This window comes from Thunnus maccoyii, chromosome 17, assembly GCF_910596095.1.
Source record: "Thunnus maccoyii chromosome 17, fThuMac1.1, whole genome shotgun sequence".
NCBI lineage: Eukaryota > Metazoa > Chordata > Actinopteri > Scombriformes > Scombridae > Thunnus > Thunnus maccoyii.
This window is the reverse complement of record NC_056549.1, coordinates 23,162,321-23,174,670: the sequence shown is the minus strand read 5'-3', so window position 1 is coordinate 23,174,670 and position 12,350 is coordinate 23,162,321. Positions and strand designations below refer to the sequence as shown.

The window sequence follows — 12,350 nt, the reverse complement described above, 5'->3', positions numbered from 1 at the left end:
CTTTTGGTCTGATGAATATATGCCAAACTGACTTTGCATAGCTGCCCAAACTTTTGTCTTGTAAATTTACATTTCCTGAAAATGTAGTCACATGAACTCTGGTTCCACTCTCCAATGCAAAAAAATACCCAAAATAACGTTGCACTTGGATGAACGTACAGTGATGATCTAACAGTATGCAAGGAACGAATGGTGGTTGTAATCTAATGTATCTTGTTAACGTAACTTGTGTAAAAAAAACCATTAGTTTCTGCTTAGAATACAATATTTTGTAATGTATAACAACACTAAATAGCCCACAAATCCAAGAGATGATTTACATATACAAAAATGTCCAGGATCATATCTGCAAACCACTACCTTTACAATATTATTTAATGCTAAAAAAAACAAACAAACTCACTGTCTTGAAAAACAAACCTGTTTTCAAATGTTGCATAGGGTTTTTATTCAAGGTCACCAAATTTGGAGATACATGCTTTTCATTGAGCAGTGAAAATGTGCAATAGCAATGTGAACAAGAACATTTAAACATTTTTTGAAAAAAAGTGAAATATTGTGCTACATTTTGTTCATATATGAACGTTTATATTTCTTACCACTTATGTCTGTATATCTTATATTGTGTGATGACCCCTGGTGCCATCTTGGGGTTTGATCTGGTACTAACCTGTATCTCTCCTTGTTCTGCAGGTGACTGCTAGTGTAACCTGGAGCACCTGAGCGCCCACAGTGCTCCCAGGTTATTTAAGTCCTGGCTGCAGCACAGCTCACTCTCTCACTGACTCTCTGACACTCAGCTGCTGCGCTGCTGCATACCTGCTCTCTCCCACAGGCACCCCTTTTGATTTGGTTGTTGATTTAGTTCTTTGTTTTACTTTCTTGCACCTTACAACACACACACACACACACACACACACACACACACACACACACACACACACACACACACACACACACACATCTTACACCCATGCACACCATAAACTACTGCTACCACTGATTTCCACACCTCATGCTTGAAATATTTAGTTAACTCTTTAATTTGGTTTAATTTAGTTTAATAAACTTATCTTTTGTTAAAACTTGACACTGGTGTGTCTCTCTTGAGTCAGGTCACAACATATTATTTAGGTAAAAGTAATCAATAAGCCTACTAGGCTTTTTTCCACTCCATTCGTACTGATTTTCTTTCTTGTTCTTTGTGTGTTTTTTTTTTATTTTTTTGACCAGTGTAAATAAATAAACTCAAATGCTATGCTATGCTATACTATACTATACTACACTATGCTATAGTATGCTATACTATGCTATGCTATGCTATGCTATGCTATGCTATGCTATACTATACTATACTACACCACGCTATAGTATGCTATGCTATGCTGTACTATAATATACTATACTATACTGTGCTATACTGCGGGATACTATACTATGCTATATTACACTACACTACACTGCACTATAGTATGCTATGCTATGCTAAGCTATACTATACTATACTACACCACACTACACTATAGCATGCTATACGACACTACACTACACTACACTACAGTATGCTATGCTAAGCTACACTATACTGTACTATACTACACTACACTATAGTATGCTATACTATACTACACCACACTACACTATACTATAGTATACTATGCTATGCTACACTATACTTTACTACACCACACTACACTACACTATACTATATTATACTATACTATACTATACTACACTATGCTCTAGTATGCTATGCTATACTATGCTATACTATACTATACTACACTACGCTGTAGTATGCTATGCTATGTTATACTATACTATACTATACTATACTGTGCTATACTGCGATATACTATACAATGCTATACTACACCACACTACAGTATAGTATGCTATACTATACTATACTATACTACACTACACTATAGCATGCTATACAACACTACACTACACTACACTACAGTATGCTATGCTAAGCTACACTATACTACACTACACCACGCTACACTATAGTATGCTATACTATACTATACTACACTACACTACAGTATACTATACCATACTGTACTACACTACACTACACTACAGTATGCTATGCTAAGCTATACTATACTATACTACACCACACTACACTACACTATAGTATGCTATGCTATGCTACACTATGCTATACTTCACCACACTACACTACACTACACTATACTATACTATACTATACTATACTATACTATACTATACTATCAAATGGTTGCCATGAAATTATCACCTGATATACTCCACATTGATATACAGTAAATTGATACACTTCATACTGAATTCCTTGTGCTTGCTTGTAGTCTGTAGGTCAAGCTCTCCATCACTCCTTGGTCCCCATCAAAGACTTTATTTTTTGCCTGGCTGGTTGGTGTAGGGGTTCCTGTGGTTGCCTAGACCAGTGTTAAGAGTGGCAATGCTGCTGTTGCTGTCTGAGTTTTTGTTCACGCCACCGTTTATCTCTCCCCACTTTCTGGTGTTGTAGTAGTATATGAACAGGAAGAAACCTGACAGAGAAAGATGGTCACCCATAAGTTCAGACTGTGAAATATACTGCTCATTTAAGTGTGTTGAGTGATAATTTTTAAAGGAATTGCTAGAAAACTTAAAACTCATCCCTATTTTACACTTATTACTCTACTATACTATAGATTTTATTTTCACAGTCATCCATCCTCTACTTTCCATTGAATATTGTCATTCAGTGCAAAATATTACTTTACTTCAGCCAAAACTAAGAGTAAATCAAAACATTTAAAACGTAATAAACACATCATTTGAAAGATTATTATAGAGCTGTAGGATTATATCCATGTGGATACCTTGGAAAGAGTTCAGGGCCGTGAAAATGTAGTAGGAGGGGATCCGGAGGGCACCATAGGCGAAGAAGGCAAAACCCCATGTGATGCCCAGCATGCAGCACAGTCCCAGTATGGTTACAATATTTTTGCCATTTCTGCTCATTTCTGCGTTGCCTGCTTTGGTTCTCTTGAGGCAAAAGAGCCAGGACAGCATGATGATGAAGGTAGTGAAGGTGAAGAGGAAGACCAAAACATAGTAGCCTATGTTGACAATGTAGTGGACGTCACTGTCTGTTATCCAGCACCTTGGAACAGAAAGAGAGAAGGAAAGTAAACATGGTTCTATGGTATGATGATTTATATTAAATATATAATCCACAAAGTGCAAAAGTGTTTGTGAAAATGCAGTCATAACTCACATGGCTTCATTATTTTCAGTGTTATCCGTGTGGATAACTTGTTCACCATATTTTCCTAAAATGAACAGGACAATCACCACTACACTCGGAAGAACTGGAAATGGAAAAAGGAAATAAACAGCAATGAGTTATCAAGTCCGAAAGAGTTACAACCTTTTTCAATCATTCCTTAAACTAAAAAAAAAGAAAATAATAATATGAATTTACCCCAGCTGGTGATGGAGGCTTTCAGTATGTAGCGATGAATTGAAATGTTGCCCCCTGTGTACAGCTGCAGGCAGAGGTGGAAGGCCTGCACAGCAAACCAAGTGAAAGTGGCCAACAAGGAGTAGTGCATGAAAGCCGCCATGATCTTACAACCCACTGAGTTCTTCATTTTTGCCACAAAGCTGTTGATCAGGAAGGTGAGGTTAAGCAGGAACATGGCCGACACGAGGTGGATGAGGAGCCAGGTGGTCTTACTGGTCTTGGTCTTCCTGTGAGGAGAGATGAATTAACAAAGAGGTCATGTATGTCAGAATTTATTTGAAAGTGTCCATGATGTTTTTGATTGCTGATGGACAAATACTGTGTTATGATTACACTGTTGACTGGAGGAATGAATGAACAAATGATGATGTATCTTCACAATTTTGATAATTGATTAATCGTTTCGTTCATTTATCGCACAAAAATGTCAATCACTAGTCTGAGCTTGTGAGAGGATTTGCTGCTTTTCGCTGTTTTACATCATTGTAAATTGAAAGTTTGGTTTGGTTTTGGACTGTTGGTCGGACAAAGCAAGATATCTGAAGTCATCACCTTGGGCTCTGGAAAGTTGTGATGGGCATTCTCTGACATTTTATAAACTAAACAATTAATTATTTAACTGAAAAACAGCCTAGAGATCTGGCTTTTCACTTGAATGAACCAAAATATAATGATAGTATTACATCACTAAAAATATTAAACTAAACATTTTAAGTAAAATTAGAAAAGAATCATTACCGTCACTGTAAAATGTGACTGTGGTCATCTGTCAATAACAAACCAAACTGACTTTTAGGCAAAGCTGAATTCAAATCAATCTACAATAAAAATGCTAATAGCTTCACTCTGAATGTCAGTGAATTTCCTGTTCTACAATACAATGATATTTATTGACTAGTTTATAAAGGGAGAGAGCAAAGGCAGGAGAGGACACTTTGCACACTGAACATTGTTTCATTCATTTCATTTTATGATCACGAGTTAGTTAATTACCTAAATCACCTTTACTTCTTCACCTTTACTTAAAAGATTTCACTCAAAATTCACCTCTTCACAATAGACGGTGTTGTAGTCACTTATCTCAACATCATGGAAATGGGTGATGACGATGACAGATGTTTTATTTGCGTACGGCATTCATTTGGTACATACTGCTGTTTTCATCGCACTCCAACAATGAGACTACTATTTCAACAATCTCATTTACCTGTGTACATATCTGTATTTAGATGAGATGTGTATGAGTGCTGGGTGGATGCATTGTGTAATATAATTGATGACCTCCCACAGTTTACGTTCCCATCCCACTCACACGTTAACGGTTCCTCACTTGGGGACTAAAGCTTACTGTGATGTAGTTCATATATGCCCCCAAACTCTGTAACGCAGTAGATTTTATAATGTGCAGTCTAGTCACAAGTATGTATTTTTCCATTTTCAGTTATTTTTATTTTCTTTTAAATGTCACTTTTTTTGTATGTTACTTTATATTTTCCTGTATTTGTTTTTAACGTCTACTTCTTGCATGTATTTTTCTTTTTTCATCTCTGTGAAGCTGACTGTTTTGCATCTCTGAGGAGTGATACATAAATAAGGTTTTATTACTGTTACCTCATAAGGAAGTGCATGAAGAGGACTATGCCGAGGAAGAACATGGACAAGCCACAGCCAATTTGAGTGATGATGGTGAGGGTGTTCAAATCAGAACTAGAGATGGTTTCATTGAGGGGAGCCTGCAAAGGGACAAGAAAAATAAACACTTTTAGGCATTTAGTTACAGGCATTGGCACTGGTAATGGTTTAGCTAGGAAGTGCAATCAGCTAACATGGGCAAACAAATATGCAAATATTTGCACCCTAACGGGAATGAAAATTAAGAGAATGCAGCTTAGTATATCATGCAAATATTACAATAGAAGTAAAACGCACCAATAAGATAGCAAAAAATGTCAAATGCGAACACCGGCATGTAATGTTGTCTCCATCTTGTATTGTCTCACATCCATCATCTGTCCAGTTTGGCAGGTTTCCTGCAAGACAGGAGCAGAGCATGTAAACAGTGAAACCAGAGGGTTCATAAATCCATCAGTTTCAACAACCCTCTTTAAAATAGTTTAAAACTTTTAAAGTAAAAATACTATTATGATAAACTCAGGATGTAGATTAAGGTAAATACAAATCAAAACATTCAAACAATAAATCTCGCTGTGAGGACACACTCACACTATTAAAGACGCCCGCACATGAGCCAATCCCTGCACATGTGGGGCATGTTCCAGTCAAACCAAAGTACCACAGTTGTGTGCAGACTATCTAGAAATACTTTATAACATTTACACAGCCTTGTGCAATCTATTGTGTATGTGTAGTGCATTACATCCCACAAGAGTTCTTCACTGGATAAAGTTTACTATTAGAAACAGACATAATTGACCTTTTTCGCAGGTCAAACTAATGATATCAATAATGGCTCTTCCCCATTTAGGTGTCCCAGTAATTGCGTATCTACACTGTGCGATAGCGACAATCTTTCATTTTCATTTAGACCTTTTTCATAGCAGACATTGTTACTTGTCATAGAATTTGAAGCATAGGTGGAGCTAATGCTACGTTCACTTCATATCTGTCAGAGTGTATTTACAAGCAGTGTAGGGAAAAATTTCACTGCAACCTCCTGTAACTCCAAGCAGCAACAACAAACAACCTAAAGCAAATAACAAAAATATGTTCCAACATACAATAACATTTCTAATACAATCATATAAAATATTACATCATAAAGACAACTGCTGTTATAAGCTGTTATAAGCTGTAAATAGCTGTCTAAATCCTAATATAAGTGAAATTAAATGACGATCGGTGAGACTAACACATGCAGATTCTAAAATAACCCAAAACATGGTCAGCCAGATGAGAGAGCAGACAGATTATGCAACATCAGTATGAGATCTTTGTTTTTTCTTCTTTCTTCTCCCATTAATCACCTCAGATTTATCTGGTGACCCTTTGGAAGAGCCCAACCCCTAGGTTGGGAACCACTGGACCAAACTAGCTAAATGTATATAAAGTAGTTGAAACTAGCTCCACCTCCAGCAGCTACAACAGTAACATGCTGCTCTAACACTGATGCTTCAGTATTAATAATCTAATGATGTCATATATAATAATACATCAGTCAGAAGGACCAAACCACTACTTTTACTGCAATATTTTAAGTATTTAACTACATCAAACTGATAATACTTATGTACTTTTACTTAAGTAGGATTTTTCATGCAGGTTTTTTACTTGTAATGGAGTGTTTTTACAGTGCTGTATTGGTACTTTTACTTAAGTAAAGGATCTGTCTACTTTTTCCAACACTGGTTGTGCTTTAGCATCAACGTCAACATGCAAATTAGTGGGGAAAAATACCTTCACCATTCCATGATCGGCAACTTGGAATTCCTTCCTGCAAACAAAGTAACAGAGCTGCACTGAAAATGTGCTCTTGGACAATAATGAAGTACAGATGATACGTATTTAATACAGCACTTTTTTTTTTTAACTTACGTATTTCATTTTCCGAAAACTGATGGATATTTTGTCTGTGAGATTGGTGATAGCAACTCCCATTTCAATTGCTATAACTTCATCACCTAAAACCGTGCTGTTCAACTCATCCTGGAAAAATGCAACAAAGTAGTAACATGATCACATATGTAAACTGTATCAATGAAGGTGAAATTACAGGTATTTTTCTTACCTGAGCCATATTGGTGAATCGCAAAACAGCTGCAAATGCTTCACTCACATTCGAATCGATAGCTTTTTCAAAAGCTTCTTTTGACACTGTAACAGATCTTGAAAATGAAGGCAGAAAATCTCTGCTGTCTATAATCTGCAGGAAAGAGCGTAACAAGTTTGTTGTCAAAATTATATAGTGTACCAGTTTTAAAGTTAAAGGTTTAAGCCTTCAGTAAATGGGCTCGGGGCCCAGGACCAGAGACAGTGTAGGGAAGTGAAATGTCATGACAAGTATTGGATGGACTCCACTGAAATTGGCTACACACATTCATTAGGTCAAATTACCAGAAAAACTGATGACGTTCCCATCAGCCTCAGCTCTACTTTTTCTGCTAATTAGTCAATGTTAGCATGCTAACGTGCTAAACTAAGATGGTAAACACATCTTATCACATCCAGAAAACATACTGTTATTCTGAAATCTATTATACCTTGAAATTTTGCTGACATAGTATGAAGGTCAAATAAAAGTAATGCACCCACATTTATGGAGTCATTCGGAGATAAATAAGCAAAGGACACTTCGTCTACATCCTCGAGCTCCGTTTTCTTCATTATGGCACCCGTGACTCCCCCTCCTGCATTCAATTCAGCTGAAGACTCACTGAAAGAGGCAACGATGCTGGCAATATCCCTCATGATTTTACTGTTGACAGATGGAAAAGCATGGCTTATATATGTGAGATATCATGTGCAACTCTGTAATCAGTACTTATTCTCAAAAGATAAAATGTACATAATACTAATACATTTTCTCTGTTTTAATTTCATTGTTTAAAGGATTAGTTTGACATTTTGGTATTTGCTTTTTAATGGCGAAAGTTAGATGAGAAGATTGATACCACTCTCACATCTGTGTGTTAAATATGGAGCTGGAGCAGGGAGACAACTTTTTAACTTAAGACAGAGCCGTGCTCGCTGTTTCCACCTGGTTCCAGTCTTCATGCTAAAGTGAACAATAACATCCTTGCTTTAGCTCCATCTTCTCATCTAACTCTCAGCAAAAAGCGGACAAGCATATTTCCCAAAATGTTCTCCTTTAGAGACCAGTTTGTAGGATTTAGTGGCATCTAGTGGTGAGATTGCAGATTGCAACCAAATGAATACCCCTCCCCTCACCCTCCACTTCCAAGTGAGGAGGAGAACCTGCGGCCGCGAAACTTGCCAAAAATATAAAAAGGCCCCCTCTAGAGCCAGTGCTTGGTTTGTCCGTACTGGGCTGCTGTAGAAACACGGCGGTGCAACATGGCGGCCTCTGTGTAAGGGGACCTGCTCTCTATGTAGATATAAAGGGCTCATTCTAAGGTAACGAAAACTACAATTCTTATTTTCAGTGATTATACACTAATTAAAACATACTTATTAATTATACATTTAATTTCTGCCAAGTCTATTCCACTAGATGCCACTAAATTCTACACATTGCACCTTTAATAAATTAATGGAGTATGTCTTACACAGCTTGAGCAAAGTAAATTGTTCCATTAATTGGTGGTACTGGCAAATTAATTGTCCTCTCAGGCTTTTTCACTGGATTATTACAGTTGAGGCAATGGCTCCCTGTTCTTGTGAAGTTGATGATGTACTTGTCCTTGATCCATGGATTTTGCGTATCTGACAACAAAACATTTAATGGAATATACTGTAAATAAGAAGCAGAAACCTTCACAAATTCATTTTTTTGCTTATCTAAAGGGAGCTCACTCATTTTTTTGCAGTGGTCTTCATCATAAGTAGAATTTTCACACACAGTTTCTGTATCCAAACATCTAGCATGGCAAGATCCTATTAATGGAAACAAAGTCAGTATGTAACACCCAGTAAAGAAGAAATATAGACCAATATAGACCTGGTGGGACAAAGCTATAAGATCTAATATTATTTATAATATTTACATATCTTTGAAATTAACTAAATGAGGGGAGGTTAAGAAAAAAACTGCATTGTAAAATTCATGAAACCAAAATTCCACATACTTTTGGCCAGGCTGGGTATTTAGAACTTCAGCCTGATAAAGAGGAATACTGTTACTTAAAATGGAGTAATAGCCATTTATTTTTTAGGAGTTATACAATAGGCCTTCATTATATGTTCTGTATAGTCACTGGAAAAATTGCAAATTCAACAAAGAAGAATGTTGAAAATGAATAAAAAAATGAATTAAAATTTTTTTTAATGTTTTTTTTAAGTAAATTCTAAATTAATTTTTAAGATTTAAAATGAGAAATGACAGGGATGCAGAAAAAGTTCTCCTGACTTTGTTTAGAAGTTTGTGGAGATAAATTCTACTCTTGTTTTGAAAGGGCAAAATGTCACATGACTTCCTGTCTACGGATGACCATTGTGCTTGTCGTCTGCCATGTTGCTGCAGTCAGGTACTCTTGTAGAAAAGTGTAGAAGATATGAGCTTACCGTTGATCATTTGACTGAAGACACAGTTTGGTTCCTTCTGTGCACTGCATTCCTTTGCTGCCAAGCAATATACAGTGAAGATGATTAAAATGTCATTGTGTGGTGCTCTCAGAATTGAAAAATGACACTGGGAAATATAAAATACAGTTATGCAATATCACCTGTGAGCTGAGATACTGTGGCATTGCAATGTGTCCCATTCAGGACACACAGATGCAATTTTCTGTTGATATGCCACTTTGAAATGCGCAGTACAAGAGAATCATTCTTATCATCCATTTGAGGCCACTCTGCACCCCACGGACGACGTGTTACTTAAGAACAGAAATACAGTTAGACTTTTATTTTGTTGAAACGCTGATGTAAGTTTTTTAAAATTTCTCTACTCTAGTTGGCTGTACTCACGTTTAGATGCATTTTTCTGCAGAAATATTATGCAATTGTCAACTGTTGAGTGGTAAAGAAGGCAGTTTTTTTTACTGTCACATAATAATCTCATAATAATCTTATATCTCTTACATACTTTTACACAATATTTAGAGCAGTTACACAAAAGCATGAGGCAAACACACATGGATTCCCTCATGTTAGCCAAAGTCGTCTGTTTAAGCTAATTCAGTTTCATCAACATAGTTGTACTGGTCAGATTGAGCTGCTTGTGGTTTCTCCTACAAGTTAAAATATGTTGCAACACACATTTGCTAACATTTTACCGCAAACACAGGAGTAATTTGAAAACAATGAGTAATAAATAAACTAAAGCCTGACATACATACAACTTGTGAAAATAAATGACTAATTAAAATATTTATAGTGATTTTGACTTACTCTGCAAATAACTTTGTTTCCTGCCAATGAGACCATTGAAGTTATCAGCAACAATGAAGATTATCTTCTGTTTAGGGTGACAATTCCTGATTTTCAGATAATTTTCCCCTCCTTTGGCTGGAGGATCATAATAAAATCAGATAAAAAGTGAAACACAAAATACACATTCTTAACACAATATCTTTACATATTGAAATAACCATAATAGATATTCAGAATTTTTGTTCAAAATGTAATTTCTCAGGAGAATAACACAATGAGATACTATGGTTGCAATCAGGCTTCATTACTTGGAGATTTTGTCTACTTACCTTTAAAAGTGGAACAAATCCACAGAAGACACATCAACAAAACCCAAGTCATCCAACTCTTTTGTGTCATGTTTATTTGATGGCATTAAGTCTCGATTGAGATGTGTGATCCGTTCACTTCTACAGTACATGAAAAACAATAATAAGTATTTTTCCAAAGTGCTTTTTTCTATCAACCAAAAAAGATATGACCTATACCTACTATGACCCAAGTCTTTTCATTCTTACCTGTCTCTGGTTGAAGTAACGTCAAACCACTGAACAGTAGCACTACAGTGGTACAGTGGTAATGAACCTTTTGTTCAGATAAATATATGCCAAACTGACTTTGCATAGCTGCTCGCTGCAAAACTTTTGTCTTGCAAATGTATGGTTCCTGAAAATGTCATCACATGACTTCTGGTTCCACTCTTCAATGCAAAAATAAATAAATATCCAAAATAATGTTACACTTGTATGAATGTACAGTGATGATGTAACAGAACGCAAGGAACGAATGATGGTTGTAATGTAATGTAACTTATTTAAAAAACATCATTGTCTGCTTAAAATACAATATTTTGTAATGTATAACAACACTAAATAACCTACAAATCCAGGAAATGGTTTACATAAACCATTACCTAAACATTTTTCAGAGAGGGATCATATCTGCAAACCACTACCTTTACAATATTATTTTATACTAAAAAAAAACCCTCACTGTCTTGAAAAACAAACCTGTTTTCAAATGTTGCATAGGGTTTTTATTCAAGGTCACCAAATTTGGAGATTGAGCAGTGAAAATGTGCAATAGCAATGTGAACAAGAACATTTAAACATTTTTTGAAAAAAAGTGAAATATTGTGCTACATTTTGTTCATATATGAACGTTTATATTTCTTACCACTTGTGTCTGTATATCTTATATTGTGTGATGACCCCTGGTGCCATCTTGGGGTTTGATCTGGTACTAACCTGTATCTCTCCTTGTTCTGCAGGTGACTGCTAGTGTAACCTGGAACATCTGAGCGCCCACAGTGCTCCCAGGTTATTTAAGTCCTGGCTGCAGCACAGCTCACTCTCTCACTGACTCTTTGACACTTGGATGCTGCGCTGCTGCATACCTGCTCTCTCCCACAGGCACCCCTTTTGATTTGGTTGTTGATTTAGTTCTTTGTTTTACTTTCTTGCACCTTACAACACACACACACACACACACACACACACACATCTTACACCCATGCACACCATAAACTACTGATACCACTGATTTCCACACCCCAGGCTTAAAATATTTAGTTAACTCTTTAATTTGGTTTAATTTAGTTTAATAAACTTATTTTTTGTTAAAACTTGACACTGGTGTGTCTCTCTTGAGGCAGGTCACAACATATTATTTGGTAAAAGTAATCAATAAGCCTACTAGGCTTTTTTCCACTCTATTCGTACTGATTTTCTTTCTTGTTGTTAATGTGTTTTTGTTTGATTTTAACCAGTGCAAATAAATAAACTCAAAACTTGAAGGC

At 36.1% G+C, this 12,350-nt stretch overlaps 1 protein-coding gene across 1 annotated transcript; it reads right to left on the bottom strand.

Moving 5' to 3' along the window:
* Positions 1–2,182: 2,182 nt before the first annotated feature.
* On the bottom strand, positions 2,183–11,105 carry LOC121882060 (adhesion G-protein coupled receptor G2-like). The gene is made up of 18 exons (XM_042390021.1): positions 11,071–11,105; positions 10,843–10,962; positions 10,532–10,648; positions 10,109–10,150; positions 9,865–10,017; positions 9,704–9,760; positions 8,996–9,076; positions 8,749–8,905; positions 7,775–7,937; positions 7,251–7,385; positions 7,058–7,168; positions 6,920–6,956; positions 5,435–5,535; positions 5,117–5,238; positions 3,464–3,732; positions 3,257–3,350; positions 2,859–3,142; positions 2,183–2,543 (listed from the first exon to the last, which is right to left on the bottom strand). The coding sequence occupies exons 2-18, from the start codon at positions 10,910–10,912 to the stop codon at positions 2,386–2,388; spliced, it is 2,151 nt and encodes a 716-aa protein (XP_042245955.1). The 5' UTR covers positions 10,913–10,962; positions 11,071–11,105; the 3' UTR covers positions 2,183–2,385.
* Positions 11,106–12,350: the final 1,245 nt, after the last annotated feature.